Genomic DNA, 18,450 nt, shown 5'->3' with positions numbered 1-18,450 from the left:
AAATTTTAATAAATAATACATATTGAAATGTTAGATTTTTATTATATTAATAATGTTTTTAAAATTTAAACTAGAATAAATTCAGTCTTAAAATTATGATTACAATTTAAATTTTATTTTCCATTACTATCTAGGTACAATATTTTCAGATCTGTGATAATGTATTAATACTGAAATAATGAATAGGTTACAATAATTACATTACTGTTACAATAATTAGAATAAAAGTATTAAGTATAAACCTAAGTGGAACTTTACTTCTACACAAATAAATAGAATTGGAGTGTCTGTTTTTAATATTAAAATAACCGCTTTTTACTAAATTCATATGGATGTATACACGATATACTTATATATACCAAAACAACATTTATTAACAATTTTTGTCTTTCTGTCTGTCTGTTTGTTGTTTGGTCTATTTTGTTTTTTACATCCATATAAATCATGTTTGGCACGCGGTGTTTTGTGCATCAAATCCTAGTAAGCAACATTAATCAACTTCTTGTGTCTTTTATTACTTAAATACTTTAGCACTTCTGTATCAAATTGTTAAATTTTAATTTTAGGGACTGTACTCGCAAACAAGAAATACATACATCATAGCCATATAAGAACACATAACTTAACGGTAATAAGTAATTTACGGCGCCTTGAATAACGACTCTAAAAGTTCCGGTTCGGTCAAATCCTTTTTAAATTGTTGCGCTATGTCCTGTATGAGGTGACGACGTCGCACGTGCGGCGGCTGATATCTGAAACAGAGATTAATATAAATTTATACACGTTTGAGCAAGTCATACGCAAATGCCATGTTTCGAGCCCGTTACATGCACACAAATTCTCATTATAATTTCTGTATAGTGCTAAGACACATTAACATTAATAACAAATCTCACTTTTGCCTATCGCAGTCCACTGCTGAACATAGGCCTCCACGAGTTCACGCCAAGTCCACGTACGTACGTGTATTTACATATATGTATATGCTTATACGTTTACACGCACACGCACACACAATACTCACAGATCCGTATTGAGGCGCGCGCGTCTCACTAGGAAGGAGGCGGCGCGTCGCAGCGCGGCGGGCAGTAGGCGTGGCGCTATGAGCGCGCCATCGGCCAGCACGCCCGCCCCGCCGCCCGGGACGCGCACGCGAGCCAGCCCGCCGCGCGCGCTGCTCACACACAGACGCACACGCACACACACAATACTCACAGATCCGTATTGAGGCGCGCGCGTCTCGCTAGGAAGGAGGCGGCGCGTCGCAGCGCGGCGGGCAGTAGGCGTGGCGCTATGAGCGCGCCATCGGCCAGCACGCCCGCCCCGCCGCCCGGGACGCGCACGCGAGCCAGCCCGCCGCGCGCGCTGCTCACACACAGACGTACACGCACACACACAATACTCACAGGTCCGTGTTGAGGCGCGCGCGTCTCGCTAGGAAGGAGGCGGCGCGTCGCAGCGCGGCGGGCAGTAGGCGTGGCGCTATGAGCGCGCCATCGGCCAGCACGCCCGCCCCGCCGCCCGGGACGCGCACGCGAGCCAGCCCGCCGCGCGCGCTGCTCACACACAGGGCGCTCGTCTCGTGCCGCCGCCACGGCACGCCCGTTTCGCAGTACCGGACTAGATCGTCTGCAATATAGGCGTTAACATTACGATCCGGTTAGTCCGTCGCCTACAGCTAGCGGACCGGTTTAATGTAATAACTAACCAATCATTACTAGCGTTTTTCTGCTGAGATCGCAGAACCGAACCAATATTTTATTTATTTTTATTACTTATTTCTTCATTATAAGATTTGTAGTTGTAATGTTAGGTTAGGGAAAAACTTTCTTCGTATTTTATATAGAAAGTCAAGGTAGGATTTTGCTAGGAATTTATTTACATTGATTATAATATATACGTAAAATTTCGTTCGAAAACTTGCCTTGAAAAAAACTGCGACAAGTAGTTTTTAGAGTCCTCTCTTGATGTTAACTTTACATTAGCTAAAGAATATCGAAGAAACCGAAACAGATGGGAATCTAAGGATGCAAGATTGAGACTATATGGTGGATGCATTAAGACTTCCCAGTCAAACTCTCTCATTTTTTTTTTTTTTGAGTGGCTAAAGCCGTATCTGGTCGAGCGTTGTCGTGATAAAAGACCAAACCTTTTCTGTTGATTAAATCTGGTTATTCTCAATTTCTTGCTTAAGTCTCATCAGCTGTTGACAGTAGAAATCTGAATCGATGATATGCCCGGCAGTAAAAGCTCATAATGAATGGTACCCTTCCACAGCGGCGCAGCAATGGTAGCTTCTTGCGAGCCACGATAAAATATTATGGAATTCATGGAAATCTTCTGAACTGGATTAAATCTTAATGATTCAACAGAACTCAGCGGGTGGCTGCAGGGTTATAAGTCATTTTCTTATTTCTCGACATCGGGAGTTCCACAGGGATCTCATTTGGAGCCTATTTTGTTCATTATTTTTATTAATGACATCTCAAATCATTTCAAATACAGTCAATGTTCTGTTTTTGCAGACGATTTAAAGCTCTAAAAAACAATACATATTACTGTAAGTACCCAGGACGATGTTGGGTCACTGCAGACAGACTTAGACTCAGTAATTCATTGATGCAGAACATAAATGCTTCAAAGTATCTATATAAAGTTTAAAAAAGAGAGAAATATCAACCGCTCGAGCTATGCAGTTGATAATGCAATACTAAATATTGCTCCGTCTGTACGTGATTTAGGTGTCATACTAGCCAAAAAATTAAATTATAGAACACACTGATTTAATTACGTCACTTGCCTGGAAAGTTTCCGATTTGGTTAAGAGAGCATATAAAGACATTAAATATGATGCTCTTAGCAGATTAATGGGAACATACAATGAATTATTGTTAAGGGGCGACATTGATATCTTTTTTCTATTGATTGTAAAGAATTGGTCAAACTTGTTTGGTTGCTTACAAATCGGTAAATTAACAGTACTCTATTTTTGGAATTGTATGATTGTTTATTAGACTTAACCATGCTTTTATTTTGATCGATTTATATCTGTCAACTCTATGTGCTCACTAACTGTTGTATAATAAATGCTGTATACACCTTAAAAGACAAATCATTTTGTATTGTATGTTTTACTGTGAATTACTACTTGTAATGTTCTTATGATGTATCGATGGTGTGTGTCTGTTTAATAAATAGTAATAATAAACCGGATTTTGCGATAGTCTGTGCAGCTTGACCGACTTTTGACTACGATCTCTTTCGTACATTTTTATCGAAGGAAATCCACTTTTCGACACCAGTGATCAATCTCTTCAAAAAATGGTTCGACGTCGTTACGTCTTAAGAGATAATCGCAAATGAGTACACTGTCCATTAAGTTTCTTTCATTGAGTTCATATGGCATCCGTATATCGAGCTTATTTGTATACGCTTCAGCCTGTAATATCCCACTGCTCTAGGCATAGGCCTCTTTCCCCATGTAAGAGAAAGATCGGAGTTTAATCCACCACGCTTTCAGGTGTACATGATAGCAAACGGAACCGGTGGCTAAATGTGTGTGGCGAGACCTACCGCGCCAAACATCCATACCACGGCAAACATCTGTATGGCCCATACAAATGTTTGTCATGTGCAGGCATCGAACCCGCAACCGCCAGCGAAACAGACACAAACCAGTGATATGACCGTAGCGCCAACCCGTTGTCGTTTTGTATAGCCAGCCAATTTTAAATGGGTCAAAACTGTTTTATGGTCAATTCTCAGATCTCCAACAATATCATAACTACGCAGATGTCGATCTAGCTTCATTTTTTCAAAAATGTCTTCATGTTTAACTGTAACTTGGCAATCAGAGTCAAGTGCATCTTTGACATCAAAATTTTCTGATTAAAAATGCTTAAACCAATTATGTGCTACTTTTTCAGATACTGCATTAGGTCCATAGCCGTCCCAATTTCTGTTGTTTCGCGGCTTTTTTCTCCTTTTTAAAGTAAAACTAAAATGTACCGAATTTCCTTGTTGATATCACCCATTTTGGCGGACATAAAAACAATTGAAAAGTGGCGGGAAACTGCTTTAAACCATTTATTTCATTTTTAAAATGCCATTGTTTCATTATATCAAAACAAGTCAGTTATAAACAATACAACCAGAAATATTTTGTTGCAAGTTTTTATGAGAAAATACGAAGACTTTTTTCCCAACCTATTAATACAAAACCAAAGTTTGTAACTAATTTCTTCTAACATCTACATATAAGCTAAAGGCTAAATGTAATCTACGTATCAAGATTGAAAACATCTTTGTCAGTAACTCAGAAATGTAAAAATGCACCATAAAATAACGCTATCTTTAAAACTCACCGATCGGCAAATTAAGATGATCCTCGAAGTCTTCTAACCAAATTATAAGAATTTTTGGTGTAAAATCTCTGTTTCTTCTTCCACTCCCTGCAGAGGAAATTTTTATTACTTGTATTTACTTAATCCTAATTTACAAACCATATGTCAGTCGTGATCCAGCTCGTGTTTAGATAAAAATTACCTATTTATACCTATTAAGGTTTAAGATTTGATAATAAGCTGAAATACGTATTTATTTATTATTAATCAGTTAAACAACACGAAATATGCTTTTAATTATTATTAATCACTTATGATTTGCCGTAAAATGTTATAAATCATTAGAAATATCAACTCTAAACTTTTGTTTCATTACGCTTACGCTTCAGCCTGTAATATCCCACTACTGGGCATAGGCCTCTTCCCCATGTAGAAGAAGGATCAGCGCTTAATCCACCACGCTGCTCCAATGCGGGTTGGCGGATATATTCCCTACGATGAGTATCGATCGCTATCAGGTGTACATGATAACAACCGGGACCGACGGCTTAACGTGCTCTCCGAGGCACGGTGGGGAGACCCACAAGGACTGCACACACAGACCACGGCAAACACCTGTATGGCCAATACAAATGTTTGTCACATGCGGGGATCGAACCCGCAACCACCAAACGCAAGAGGTACAATCCATGGCTGTAACCGTTGCGCCAACGCGGCGTTGCGTCATTTGTTTCATTAATTTCCGGGAATTTTTTTTCTTATTATGATTTTTGGTATACATCGAAGCTACAGAGATACATGATAAAAGAGTAACTGCAGAATTTCTCGAGAATTCTTTCCTGCAGAATCTACATTCGGGATCGCAAGAGACCCGGTTGGACAGAGGCAAGTCCCCTAGACTGGGGTCGCCGGCCGATAGTCGGGGGACTTCGGCCGGCCGGGCGACACGGCCCCACACTTCTAAGGGGTGGCCTTGTTGTGAGCGAGGCCACCCAACCATTGTGCCGGGTCCCGGAGGCTTTATCCGGGCCTACCGCCGGGGTGAGATGGCGAATGCTAACGCGACCCCATCTCGCCCCACCCAGGCGGACGACTGCTCACTGTTTTTAGTCAGTAGGAGTCTGACATAACCCTCTGGCGCCCCCGCGCTGGAGGGTATCCATGATGGATTTTCCCCACGTAAAAAAAAAAAAAAAGTCCCCTAGACAGTCGGCCTCACCCGAGAGCGGCGGGTGCGCGGCGGGCGCGGCGCGCTCCAGCTCCAGCGACAGCGCGCGCCCCTTGCGCTCGCCCTCGCACGACACGTCCCACCACGAGCCGCGGCTGTTTGTGACGTACAATACTAATCAATCATACTGGTGTCCTGAAACACAGGCCTCGAGCCTATCTTAGGCACCAGTCTCCCACAATATTAGTGCTCATGTTATTATGTACCTATCTAATGTCCTGTAGCAATATTGTGGTGAGAAAATAAATAAATCTTATTATTATTATACTTTTTATATAACTAGGTCGGTGAAATCGTCGAAATATATCATCGTGCATAATTTCCGAATGACTGCACCGAATTGAATCTACTTTTTTTTTTTGTTTTCGTTATTATCAGGACAAGGTTTGTTTCGAGAAAAAAAAAATCAATATGAGAACGAAAAAGATGAAGGCGGAATGAAGATCCTCACGTCAATATTTGAAAAAATTAATAACTGAATAAATTTTACGTAGAAATAACACCCTACTTCAAAGTTATTTCAAGTTAATTTAAAATTATTAGAACTAAGGGGGTGTTCAAGTATTACGTAACCCAAATTTTGAAGATTTTTGCCCCTCCCCCATGTAACGTGCCGTAACGTTTTCTTGTAACCCCTAACGTTACGTAACACCCAACTGACCATTTCTACCAAAATGTCACAACTATGTTGCGCAAACTACGGGTCAGTCGCTAAAAAAAATCGCATTTGCGGTAAGTAAAAAAATATATAAACACAAAAAAGGGTATAAGTGAAAAGGGTTGCCTACTGGGGATTTTAATACCCTAGTTTTTTTTATTTAAATAAGAAACAATAATACGTAACACGTTGTTCGAACCCCCCCGGCGCTGTAACGCATCGTAACGTTTTATAAGACCCCCCCCCCCAATTGCGTTACGTAATACTTGAACGCACCCTAACTAGAAAATAATGGATTTATATTTACTTGTTCGAGAAGCATGAACCATCAACGTCTGATTTGCTCTCACTCTGATCTTCGGTTTCGTCTAGCTCGTATCCCGATGGTACCACAAATGCAATCTCTTCGGTCGAGTCTGACCAGTACAGGACCTATGAAGTAAATTGTTATGATAAAAGCCACAAATATGGCTATTGTACACTTTAATGTGTAGCTGTAATTAATCGATTACAATTTGTATACTATTTGCTAAACTCAGTAAGAGCAATAATATCTATTGCATTATATGAATATGACACAGTGCTTACACAGTGCGACTGAGATTACTCACCATCGACTTATTTAAATCTATTTTATTTTTAAGCGACTCGAAAAAGGAGAAGGTTATCAATTTCACTGTATTTTAATTTTGTGTCATAAATTTTAACTGGGTGTATTTATTTTCATGTTTTTTTTTTTTTTTTGTTTTAATCGAAAGCTGGTGCTTCTCATGTGGTTTCATTTAAATTTGATATACTTTTGGAGTTATCTTCAATAATGCATATGTACTTGACTTAACTTTTAGTCTACATACGTCGTATTACTTGTAAATGTAATTAAGGTCGATTTTTTCCTTTGTGAACAAACAACCTACCTACAGTTTTCAGTTATTATAATTTGTTTTATTTTTTTAAAGAAAGTATACGAGAAAGTGTCGTCGACCTGGTCCCGGCCGTCGTACCGCGCGGGCGCGTCGGGCGCGACGGGCGCGTCGGCGCGGTCGGCGCGCGGCGCGGCCCCCGGCGCGTCGTAGCTGCTGCGCACGTGGCCGCTCCAGCCCGCGTGCCCGGACACGCGCACCGGCGTGCCCAGCCTGAGCGCGACGGGGCATTGGCTTTAGGTTATATTGTGTGATATTGGGTTAAAACGGGGGGGGGGGTTATTTTTTTTTTAATTATGTGATATATCCACAGGCTTATTATGCCCGTGCTTTTGTTATTCCATATATTATCATTATTATTTTTTAACATGCATCGGTATTTCACCGCAACTTTAGAATCTAGAAGCCTTAATAACTAGTCTTAAAATTTCAAATTTCTAAAAGTCGACGCGAGTCCACTGACCAAGACTATTCTACATATTGCTTTTTTATATTCTTATATACTAATTATTTTTATTATATTTACACTTATTTGCTAACTACAAGGGGGGGGGGGTATTGTAACGCCCGCATAAAAGAACTTTTGAAGTGAAACTTTTTTAGACGCATGAGGGTAATATTTTTACGGATGAAACGCAATAATAATAATATTAACGTCACGACGACGTGCAACGCTTATGTTGAACAGCAGAGACACCTAGCGTGTACTATAGAAACTACAAAGTTTGTTACATTAATATCGATAGTATTACATTGCAAACTAACTAGATGGTGCGGGAACGAAGCCTAAAGCTTTAGATTTGTATAAATATAAACGAGATTTAAAAATTAGTTTGCCAAAGAAGTTTCACTACTGACATGTGTACTTTGTACGCACGCCCTTATTTTTATAAAATGAAGTCAAAGAGAAACGATTTTGCATATTTAGTTTTTCAATTCGCCTTATTAAATTATTGAACTGCTTCACACAATTCCGTCATTCAGACAAATAATCTAATTAATATTACAAATGTAAAAGTTTTGTTACTTTGTCACGGTAAATTTTCTGAAGCAGTTGCGATCACGTTTATTGTATAGATATATTGATTTATAGTAAAATAAAGTTTTCTTATACCTTAAACAAATTTAATTTAAAATATCTAAGTGTATATTTTCATTTTATTATTATTTTGTGTTCTAATTACGTATAATCATTTAGCACACAAGTACGCTAAATGAGCAACACACAGTCTACAGTCAAGCCAGGATAGCCGACACGTTCGGGGTCCGCCCGTGTATCCGAAGGTGCGCTCACCCGCGCAGCATGCGCACGAAGGCGGGCGCCACGGCGGCGGGGTCGCGCGCGTTGGCCACGATGTCGGCGGCGCGGCGCTGCGCGGTGCGCGCGTAGAACACGTGCACGGTGAGCGCGGCGCGGCTGCCCGTGGCGTCCAGCCGCCGCAGCGCGCCCGCCAGCCCCGCCGCGCCGCCGTCCAGCGCCACCAGGCGCCCGGCGCCGCCCTGCAGCCACACTCGCGGTTAAACAGACCCATTCATTAGCCTTCACTCTATACAAGTCCAACGCCACCCTGCCCGCACGCATGCAGGCACCCATGAACGCAAGCACGTGCATACGCACGCCCAAGTCCAGAAACGCACGCGCGCACGCATGAACACGCACACACACGTAGTGCAATACAAAGAGTATTGATATCAATAATCATTTTGTATAATTAACATATACATGTGCTTTGCGAAAAGTCGCACAGCATTGCTTTACTTATTCTAAATAATAATTTAATAGATAAAATTATAGAAATGTCAAAAAACAACGTACCTTCTTATCTCCGCCAATGTTCAAATACCCGAAGTGCGATAAGAACAGTCTCGCGGTTTGGAACTCTGTCACTGGATCAGGCGGAACGTATTCTTCCGGTACCTGAATTTAATTTTAAAAAAAATACCTTTAAATAAATTACACTCAACTCGTAACATAATTAATTTAACACTTCTGTTTAATGCATAAGCTGCCTGAGTAAAAATTCCACACCAAATCGCCATCCTTTGTGTTCTTTGCGCTTAAGTATTGATCGGACGATATCAAAACGATATAAAAAATATAATTATACCTACAAAAGTGACAACGAAATAGTAATGAAAAATTATCTGCGACATAATTGCCAAATGTGAAACCTATAACTTATAGTTTGCATTAAAAGTCGCTACGTGATTTGAAGTGCGTACCAAAATTATGTTTAACTTACAACATTATCCTCGCTCTCCCGTACTTTCTTCTCGATTGCTGCCTGTTGCTCCAAGAGTTTAAAGAGCGTGGGAGCTTCTGAGTCGTTCAGCTGTCGTAGCACGGCGTCGAGTGTTGGAAACGCTGCATCGCTGAAAGAAACTTTTATTTATAATGTACCGAATGATGGCTTTGGTAATTTTAATTTTTAAATGATGTCTCAGAGGAAAAAATAAGAGTTTTTGCGTGTATGTTTGTATATGTGTGCGTGCGCGCGCTTGAATGTGTGTGTGTTTATTTTATTTTGCAAAATTTGGCAAACGCGTACGTTCGCCAGATGGTAGGCAGATATCGTATCCTATGGACGTATGCAACATCAGGGGCATTGCAAACGCATGCCGAATCTCTTCCCGAAACAACACTGCTTGAGTGTAGTGTTATTTAGCCGTGATTTTCTGTAAGATTGGGATACTTATCTAAATTATACATTTGATCTTCTTTAAGAAGTGTGTGTATGATATGTTTTATTATATTCTTTTTTTTCTCCAGTGATACGATACTCTCTTGGACCGTTCTTCGTGTCGTACCTTAGGACTCTATTCGTGAAGTAGCTTGCCACGATTCTCTGAAGATTGGCAGAGTTGAAGGCGTTTTTAATGTCTAATGCCAGGGAATACTTCTTCGTACCACTCTTCCATCTAGTTCCTGCGAGTGCCTCCCTGGCCGTGTTATCTACTAGATTGGTCGCATCCAGGGTTAATCGTCCTTTTCAAAACCCATACTGGTTGTCTGCCAGAAGTGGATCGATAACTGCTTCTATTCTTTGGTGGATACGTTCGAATATCTTCCCGACTGTATCTAACATACAAAGTGGGCGGTATGATGTCGGTTCTTCCGTCGATGGCTACGCTGGGATATTTTTCTCTTTCTAAGACACTCCGAACGGAGATCTGATCGTTCTACCAGTGCACCGAAGATCTTTGATTTCTGTCATTTTTCCGAGACAAACTAGGCGTCACAAGTCTGGGTAACTATCTTCATCAGGTCCTTAGTCTTTTTTTTTTGCCCATCCAGAGGCAATCGGGGCACCACCCAAGGCTACCATCAATGCACTTGCGTCGAAAGATTTTACTTTCCAACCAACTGCGTTAGATTGCTTATTATTATAGAGACATTATTTATAGACGAAATACATTCTTTAAACTTGAAACAATACAATGGAATTTTAAACAAATTTGGAAAAATACTAGACTTAGTATTATGTAGTATCTCTGTCACAGTACTAGATGCTTCTAGTGAGGCCCTTGTACCTATCGATCATCACCACGGTGCACTGACAATCGATTTGGCGTCTGTCTGTGAGTCTGTACTGGGACATGGTAGTTATAAAAAGTATTTATATTTTCGTGCTAATTATGACGAAATTAACTCGGAATTATCTAGTGTCAATTGGCACCAAACTTTCTCATCAATGACGTTTAATGAATCCATTGCGTATTTTTATGCTGTAATTGACTCAGTACGCGAAAAATACATACCTACAAAATGGTCTGGTAACAAAAAATACCCCAAATGGTATTCGCGGTCACTAGTTAAAGTCCTTAAAGAAAAAGCCAAATACCATCGGAAGTTTAAAGCGTACGGAAACAGGTATGACGAGGAATCCTTTAAATTATTACGAGTTACTGCTAAACATATGGAAAAAGATTGCTTTGATCGTTACATTCGATCTATTGAAGATTCAATTATGGAAAACCCAAAATATTTTTGGTCTTATTATAAATCTAAATCAAAATCATCCGCCATTCCTAATATGCTAGAATATAATAATAATGTATATCACACTGGCGAGTCTATATGCAACGCCTTTTCTTCTTATTTCTATTCAAATTTTTTAACACCAGGTACTTCTTGTGATTATCATTCCCCCGTTACTTCAAGCACAAGCGTATTGGATATTTCTGGAATATGTGTAACATCCGATATGGTTGAAAAATTACTGCTTGGCTTAGATACTTCTAAATCGGCAGGCCCGGACAAATTACCTGCTCATTTCTTAAAGAACTGCTCCAAGTCCCTGACACTACCAATTTTTCTGTTGTTTAAGCGATCCCTTGACGAATGTGTAGTTCCAGCTATTTGGAAAAGTGCTTATATATCCCCTATTCATAAAAAGGGTGATAAGCAGAAAATAACTAATTATAGGCCGATCTCCAAGTTGTGTATACTAGCTAAAATGCTTGAAAAAATAGTTCACAGTCAATTATCAGAGGCTCTGCGATCTATTTTCAGCCCTTACCAACATGGCTTTCTACAGGGCCGCTCTACTGTAACGAACCTGATACTGCTTAACTCCTTTATAACTGATGCTATGGAGGATGGTGTCCAGGTTGACGTAGTTTACACTGACTACAGCAAAGCGTTTGATCGTATCCAGTACGGAACCCTATTAAAAAAGTTAAGTCAAGTAGGCATTAGGGGTGATCTATTAAGGTGGTTCTCTTCCTATATTGATAACCGTTCTCAGGCAGTAGTCATTAACAATTACATATCTAGTTGGGTAACCATTCCTAGTGGAGTCCCTCAGGGATCGTTGTTAGGTCCGCTTCTGTTTGTGATCAGTGTAAACGACGTTAGTTCATGTCTTCATTCGTCCCATATACTTTGTTTTGCTGATGACATGAAGATTTTTGCGAAAATAGGAAATAGTGCGGATGCTGAAAAGCTTCAAGCTGACCTATATAGGTTAGAACACTATTGTAATACTAATTTTTTGGACCTTAACGCAGCTAAGTGTAGTGTCGTCACGTTTACAAGAAAGCGTAACATTATATCACACAATTATATTTTAAAAGGTGAAGAGCTCCCTAGGAGTTCTACAATTAGAGACCTGGGTGTAATACATGACACCAAACTCCTCTTCAATGCCCACATTGATAGTGTAGTTAGTAAAGCCACTAAAGCTTTGGGCTTTGTGATGCGTACTTCGGTGGACTTTATTAGAATCAAAACATTAAAAATATTATATTGTTCACTTGTACGTAGTCACTTGGAGTACGCCTCGCAAATTTGGAATCCTAGGTATGGGACTTATATTGCACGCCTCGAAAATATTCAAAAGAAATTCCTAAAGTACATTTGTTTTAAATCAAATCAACCGTATGATTCTCGTAACTATGTAAACCTATGTAAAAAATACCATATTCTTCCTCTTGAACTAAGAAGAGAAATCGCTGACTTAACTTATCTGTTTCATATTACTTCAAATCGAATAGACTGTCCTGAACTTTTGTCACAAATTACATTTAATATTCCATCAAAAACATTGCGAAAAAATCCTTTAATTTACCTACCCTCCGTCTCCTCAAACTATAAACAAAATACTTTTCTCTGGCGAGCAGGTAATAAATTCAATATGTTTGCGAATAAATTTGATATAGACCTCTTTGACACTAGCTGTGCGTCTGTTAGAAAGTTGATTAGCGACTCATTCTTTAACTCTCTTTAATTTTGTTGGTATTGTGATAACAACACTATTAAAGATACATTGATATGTAGTAGGTTAATTATAATATATAGTTCTTAAATGCACTCACCGGGATAATTTAGCACAATTTAAATTTAGTTCATTGGGTAACACAACACTACAAATATACGAACACAGAAGGTGCACGGACGAAAGTACCAAACACAGATAAGGTTAGCGATTTTATTGTAACTAGAAAGCCAACAAAAATATAAGATAAACGAAAGCAAAAGATTTTTACATAGGCAAAAGCATAAGCGTCTCGCGTCAGCGAAGGATCGTGACTGGAGGGCGCGGGCGGCCGGCGCATACGCAATACTCGGGCCGGCCAAACCGGTTTTAAAACTAGTGCGGAGCGTGAAGGCTGTCGATACCCAATTCATCGATATATCGATATTATATCGATATAAGTACAAAAAAAAGTAGTAAATGTATATACTATATAATTATGTATATATATTTATATATTTAATAATGTAATGTGTAGGAGGATGCCTACACCACTCCCCTCCAGAGACCGTCATGGGTGATAAAAATCGGGGAATCTAACTTTACGCCCGTAACGCGTTACGTAATCTGGGCGTATTACGGGAGTAGGAGGTTCGCCAGCAGCGTGATCGGATAACGTAAATGCCGGCTTAAGACGGTCGATAGATACCGTTTTTTCTTTATTATTTAAAAGTATTTTAAATACTTTATCCCCTTGGCAAAGGACTTTGTACGGGCCAGAGTAGGCAGGCTGTAGGGATCCACGTGGTGCGTCTTCGCGTAGGAAAACGTGACTACACGTGGATAGCTCCTTAAAAACAAATATCCTTGGTTTGCCATGATTGGATGATGGAACGGGTCTTAAATTCCGCACAAAATTTCTGAGCCGTGCAGAAAAATCTGCTATGTCCGTGGTACCAACAGAAGTTGGCACGAAAAACTCGCCTGGGAGTCTGAGGGGTTCCCCATAAACTAACTCCGCTGAGGAGGCCTGCAGATCCTGCTTGAATGCAGATCGTACGCCTAGCAAGACCCAAGGCAGGGACTCTGTCCATCTGTCGTTTGCGTGGCACACTATGGCTGCTTTGAGCTGCCTATGGAAGCGCTCGACTAAGCCGTTGCAGGAGGGATGGTAAGCTGTCGTCCTTTTATGCTCAAATCCGGTCAGTTGTGCCAGACATTTAAACAGAGCTGATTCGAATTGAGTGCCTCGGTCTGTAACGATGTCCACCGGACAACCAAACCGAGCTATCCAGGTGGACAGCAATGCCTTTGCAACCGTTTCAGCTGTGATATCGGCAATCGGTGTCACTTCAGGCCATCGCGTAAACCTATCGACAGCTGTCAGGCAGTAGCGATATCCACACGAAGAAGGTAGTGGTCCCACCAAATCGATGTGGATATGCTTAAAACGGGCGCGGGGTAAGTTAAAAGTGCCCAGCGGGGCAGTCACGTGACGGGTGACTTTGGCTCGCTGGCACTGTGTACATGCTCGTGTCCACTCCCTGCAGTCTTTACGGATTCCTGGCCAAACAAAACGCTCAGAAACCAACTTGGCTGAAGCGCTGGCACCAGGGTGGCTCAGGGAATGTAGACTGGTAAAAACCGATCTCCGGTGAATCTTTGGCACGTACGGCCTGGTAATCGGTGTACTGACGTCGCAGTACAGGGATACCGGACTACCAGGTACCTGCAATTTTTGGAGCTGCAGCGAAGAGCCCCCTTGTAAGAGGGTTTGCAACTCAGCATCGGAGGTTTGGCTTTCGGCTAGTGATTCGAAGCTCGGTGGCGCTGCCAGTTCATCAATACGTGACAAGGTGTCAGCGACAACATTATCTTTCCCAGATATATGTCGAATGTCCGTAGTGAACTGGGAGATAAAATCCAGGTATCTATATTGCCTTGGCGAACAGTTTGCCTTTCGTTCGTGAAATGCGAAACTGATCGGCTTGTGGTCTGTATAGATAATAAAATGCCTAGCTTCAAGCATATGCCGGAAGTATTTGACGGCTTCATATACAGCCAGCAACTCTCTGTCATACGGCGAATATTTCGTCTGCGAAGGCGTAAGTTTTCGCGAAAAGAATGCCAGAGGTTCCCAAGCACCATCTCTAAATTGCTGTAGTACCGCTCCGATAGCTTTATCGGATGCGTCACTTACTACCGCGAGTTTAGCTGAACATTCGGGATGGGCTAGAAGCGCTGCATTAGATAAGCTCTCTTTACAAGCTTTGAAAGCTGCCAAACTGTCACCAGCAAGTGTAACTGGCTGAGAACCCTTAGCTGAACCCGTGAGCAGAGCATGAAGTGGAGCCTGGATCTGAGCGGCTCGTGGCAGGAACCTCCTATAAAAATTTAACATACCCAGGAATCTTCGAAGCTGCCGGATGTTCGTGGGTAGAGGAAAGTCTCTTACTGCCTGCACCTTAGAGTCCAGTGGCTTGCATCCACTCGCAGAAATACGATAACCTAAAAATGTTACCTCCTCTTCGCCGAAAACACACTTTGAAGTATTTACTAACATACCGTATTCCTTGAGCCGTGTGAAGACGGCACGTAAATGCTCCTCGTGCTCACCCTGGCTGCGCGAATAAATGAGGAAATCGTCTAAATATGAATAGACGAAGTCGAGGCCCCTAGTAACTTCATCAACAAAACGCTGAAATGTCTGTCCTGCATTGCGAAGACCGAACGTCATATATGGAAATTCATACAACCCGAATGGGGTTGTAATAGCGGTCTTCGGAATGTCCTCCGGGCTGACCGGTATCTGGTTGTATGCCTTCTCCAAATCCAAGGTACTAAAAACTTTACAGCCTGCAACATTGTGGGTAAAGTCATGAATGTGCCTAATCGGATACCGGTCAGGTATGGTACGGGCATTCAATTTGCGATAATCACCGCATGGTCTCCAGCCGTTATTTTTCTTCGGCGCCAAATGAAGGGGTGATGACCAAGGACTCTCCGAGGGCCTAGCTATACCACTAGCTAGCATGGCATCGAACTCTCTTTTGGCGATTTTTAATTTGTCTGGGGCTAAGCGACGGGGGGGTGTAGCAACTGGCGGCCCTGGTGTGGTGCGGATGTGGTGTATTGTGTTGTGTGGTGTAATATGATGCTTACCAGCTGGTCGCGTTATCTCTGGGAATTCGTCAAGTATCTTATGATAACGAGTCTCACCAGTCACGACCTTCACTGACGACACATCTTTACATTTAGCAATAGTGGCTATAGCTGAAACAGATGTCAAATTATCTATAAGTCGCTTATTGCGACAATCTACAATAAGACCATAGAAGTTTAAAAAATCAACGCCAATAATTGGCTTTGTAACATCAGCTACTACAAAACGCCAAACAAAATTTCTACGTAAGCTTAGGTCTAAATTTAAAGTTATGTAGCCATATGTAGCAATATTAGAGCCATTTGCTGCACACAAGGTATAAGATGTCCGGGCACGGCGCTCTCGAAGCGTCGACCGCGGGTAGACACAGAGGTCGCTACCGGTGTCGACCAGAAACTGCATCTTGGAGGCGCGGTCGGTGACGAATAGGCGGCCAGTTGAAGACGTGGAAGGGCAATCGTCAGCCGCCATTATCGACTGCCCTTGGGGTTTCCCGACTTGTAGTCGCATGGTCGAATGCAGTCATGGGCCTTTTCACCAAATTTACTGTGGTACCAACAAAATGGGTGCTTCCTGTAGTTGGAGTCTGATCGCTGTCTAGAACGGCTACGGTTTCGCCTGGAGCCCCTACTGTTACGCTGCGGCTTCCTACTTCTCTCTGACGTCATCTGCTGGAACTGCTTCCTAAGTTCTGCGACTTCTCTAGTAAGGTCAGCAATAACAGAACTAGGAATGCCCTCTGCAACGGCTGCAACCCTCGGAACTGACGAAGCAAGCTCGTTCACACGGTCAGCTAAGTCTGACAAATCTTCCAGTGACGTTCTAGCTGGTTGACCTGCGAGAACTGTTTGAACACCGTGAGGCAGGCGACTTATCCAAATAGTCTGAAGTAGGTCGTCTGGGACGTTAGGGCCTGCTAGGTCACGCAGGTGTCGCAGGAACTGTGACGGCTTACGGTCCCCGAGCTCTTCATGCATTAGGAGCTGCTTCATCTTTTTTTCGTTGGATGCGCACAGTCTCTTTATAAGTTCGCACTTTAGCTTTTCGTATTTATCTGTCGCCGGTGGCTTGATAATGATATCTTTCATCTCCCTCGAATATTGGTTGTCGAGGTGGCCAATAACGTAATTAAATTTGGTCAGATCATTTGTTATACCGGAAATGGCAAATTGACCTTCGACCTGAGCGAACCAGATCTCCGGCTCTTCAGCCCAGAATGGTGGCACTCGTACTCCTACTTTAAAAACATCGATAGGTGTTTTCGATGCTTGCCCATCACTACGGCCGGGTGTCGACTCGCTTGCGTCACTGAATTCGTCCTTCATGTTCGTATTAGGGGTCACCAGTGTAGTAGGTTAATTATAATATATAGTTCTTAAATGCACTCACCGGGATAATTTAGCACAATTTAAATTTAGTTCATTGGGTAACACAACACTACAAATATACGAACACAGAAGGTGCACGGACGAAAGTACCAAACACAGATAAGGTTAGCGATTTTATTGTAACTAGAAAGCCAACAAAAATATAAGATAAACGAAAGCAAAAGATTTTTACATAGGCAAAAGCATAAGCGTCTCGCGTCAGCGAAGGATCGTGACTGGAGGGCGCGGGCGGCCGGCGCATACGCAATACTCGGGCCGGCCAAACCGGTTTTAAAACTAGTGCGGAGCGTGAAGGCTGTCGATACCCAATTCATCGATATATCGATATTATATCGATATAAGTACAAAAAAAAGTAGTAAATGTATATACTATATAATTATGTATATATATTTATATATTTAATAATGTAATGTGTAGGAGGATGCCTACAGATATGTCTTAGAGATAAAATGTGATATGTGGTTAGTGATGTATTTCTGTGGTAGTTTCTGTTTCTATATGTGGGGAACTATTATTGGCTTTATGTCTCTATGTAAATTTTATATTTGTGAAAGTATTTTAGCTGTTGTTCCTCCTCAAAATTAAATAAATAAATAAATAAATAAATAAATTAGATCTTCAAGGATTCTGGTCGTTTTATATTTCCCAGAGAATCACGTTTTGGTCACTGGCAGTGTAGATATTCAACATCTCCCAGTAGGAGTTTCCTCTGATGAGGCTGCTGCTGACGAAAGTAAGGTCCACAAAGGAACTTGCGTCTCCTCTAATATAAGTTGGCGTGTCACCGCTGTTGAACAGTGCTCCATGTAGTGCTCCATGTGCATCCAATGTAGTGAAAGCTTTTAGTACTGCTATTCCTCGCACATTGGTCTGTTTGCTGCTCCAGTCAACTGCCCAGGAGTTGATGTCGCCGGCTATCGGCACTGGGTGATGCTGCTTCGCGTCCTCGGTGAGTTTATCCAGGAAATGAGTGAATTCGGCAACGGAGAGACTAGTTGGTGCATAGCAGCTGTAGAAGCGAATGCCATCCACCGATGCCACCACGAAGCCGGC

The 18,450-nt window shown here is 41.7% G+C and overlaps 1 protein-coding gene across 1 annotated transcript in view; it reads right to left on the bottom strand.

Annotated features, from left to right (window-relative positions):
- Positions 1-296: 296 nt before the first annotated feature.
- LOC123659195 (ral GTPase-activating protein subunit beta) overlaps positions 297-18,450 on the bottom strand; it is a 38,626-nt gene continuing 20,472 nt past the window's right edge. Inside the window, exons 23-31 of the mRNA XM_045594447.1 lie at positions 9,393-9,522; positions 8,966-9,067; positions 8,444-8,649; positions 7,212-7,362; positions 6,537-6,661; positions 5,563-5,666; positions 4,365-4,451; positions 1,407-1,629; positions 297-752 (exon numbers count right to left, since the gene is read on the bottom strand). Coding sequence (XP_045450403.1) covers positions 641-752; positions 1,407-1,629; positions 4,365-4,451; positions 5,563-5,666; positions 6,537-6,661; positions 7,212-7,362; positions 8,444-8,649; positions 8,966-9,067; positions 9,393-9,522 — 1,240 coding nt within the window. The 3' untranslated portion in view covers positions 297-640. The remainder of the gene's footprint in view (positions 753-1,406; positions 1,630-4,364; positions 4,452-5,562; positions 5,667-6,536; positions 6,662-7,211; positions 7,363-8,443; positions 8,650-8,965; positions 9,068-9,392; positions 9,523-18,450) is intronic.

This window comes from Melitaea cinxia, chromosome 13, assembly GCF_905220565.1.
Source record: "Melitaea cinxia chromosome 13, ilMelCinx1.1, whole genome shotgun sequence".
In the NCBI taxonomy this organism is placed as follows: domain Eukaryota; kingdom Metazoa; phylum Arthropoda; class Insecta; order Lepidoptera; family Nymphalidae; genus Melitaea; species Melitaea cinxia.
Note: the sequence above shows the minus strand (reverse complement) of the source record. Positions and strands in the feature narration are given on the sequence as shown.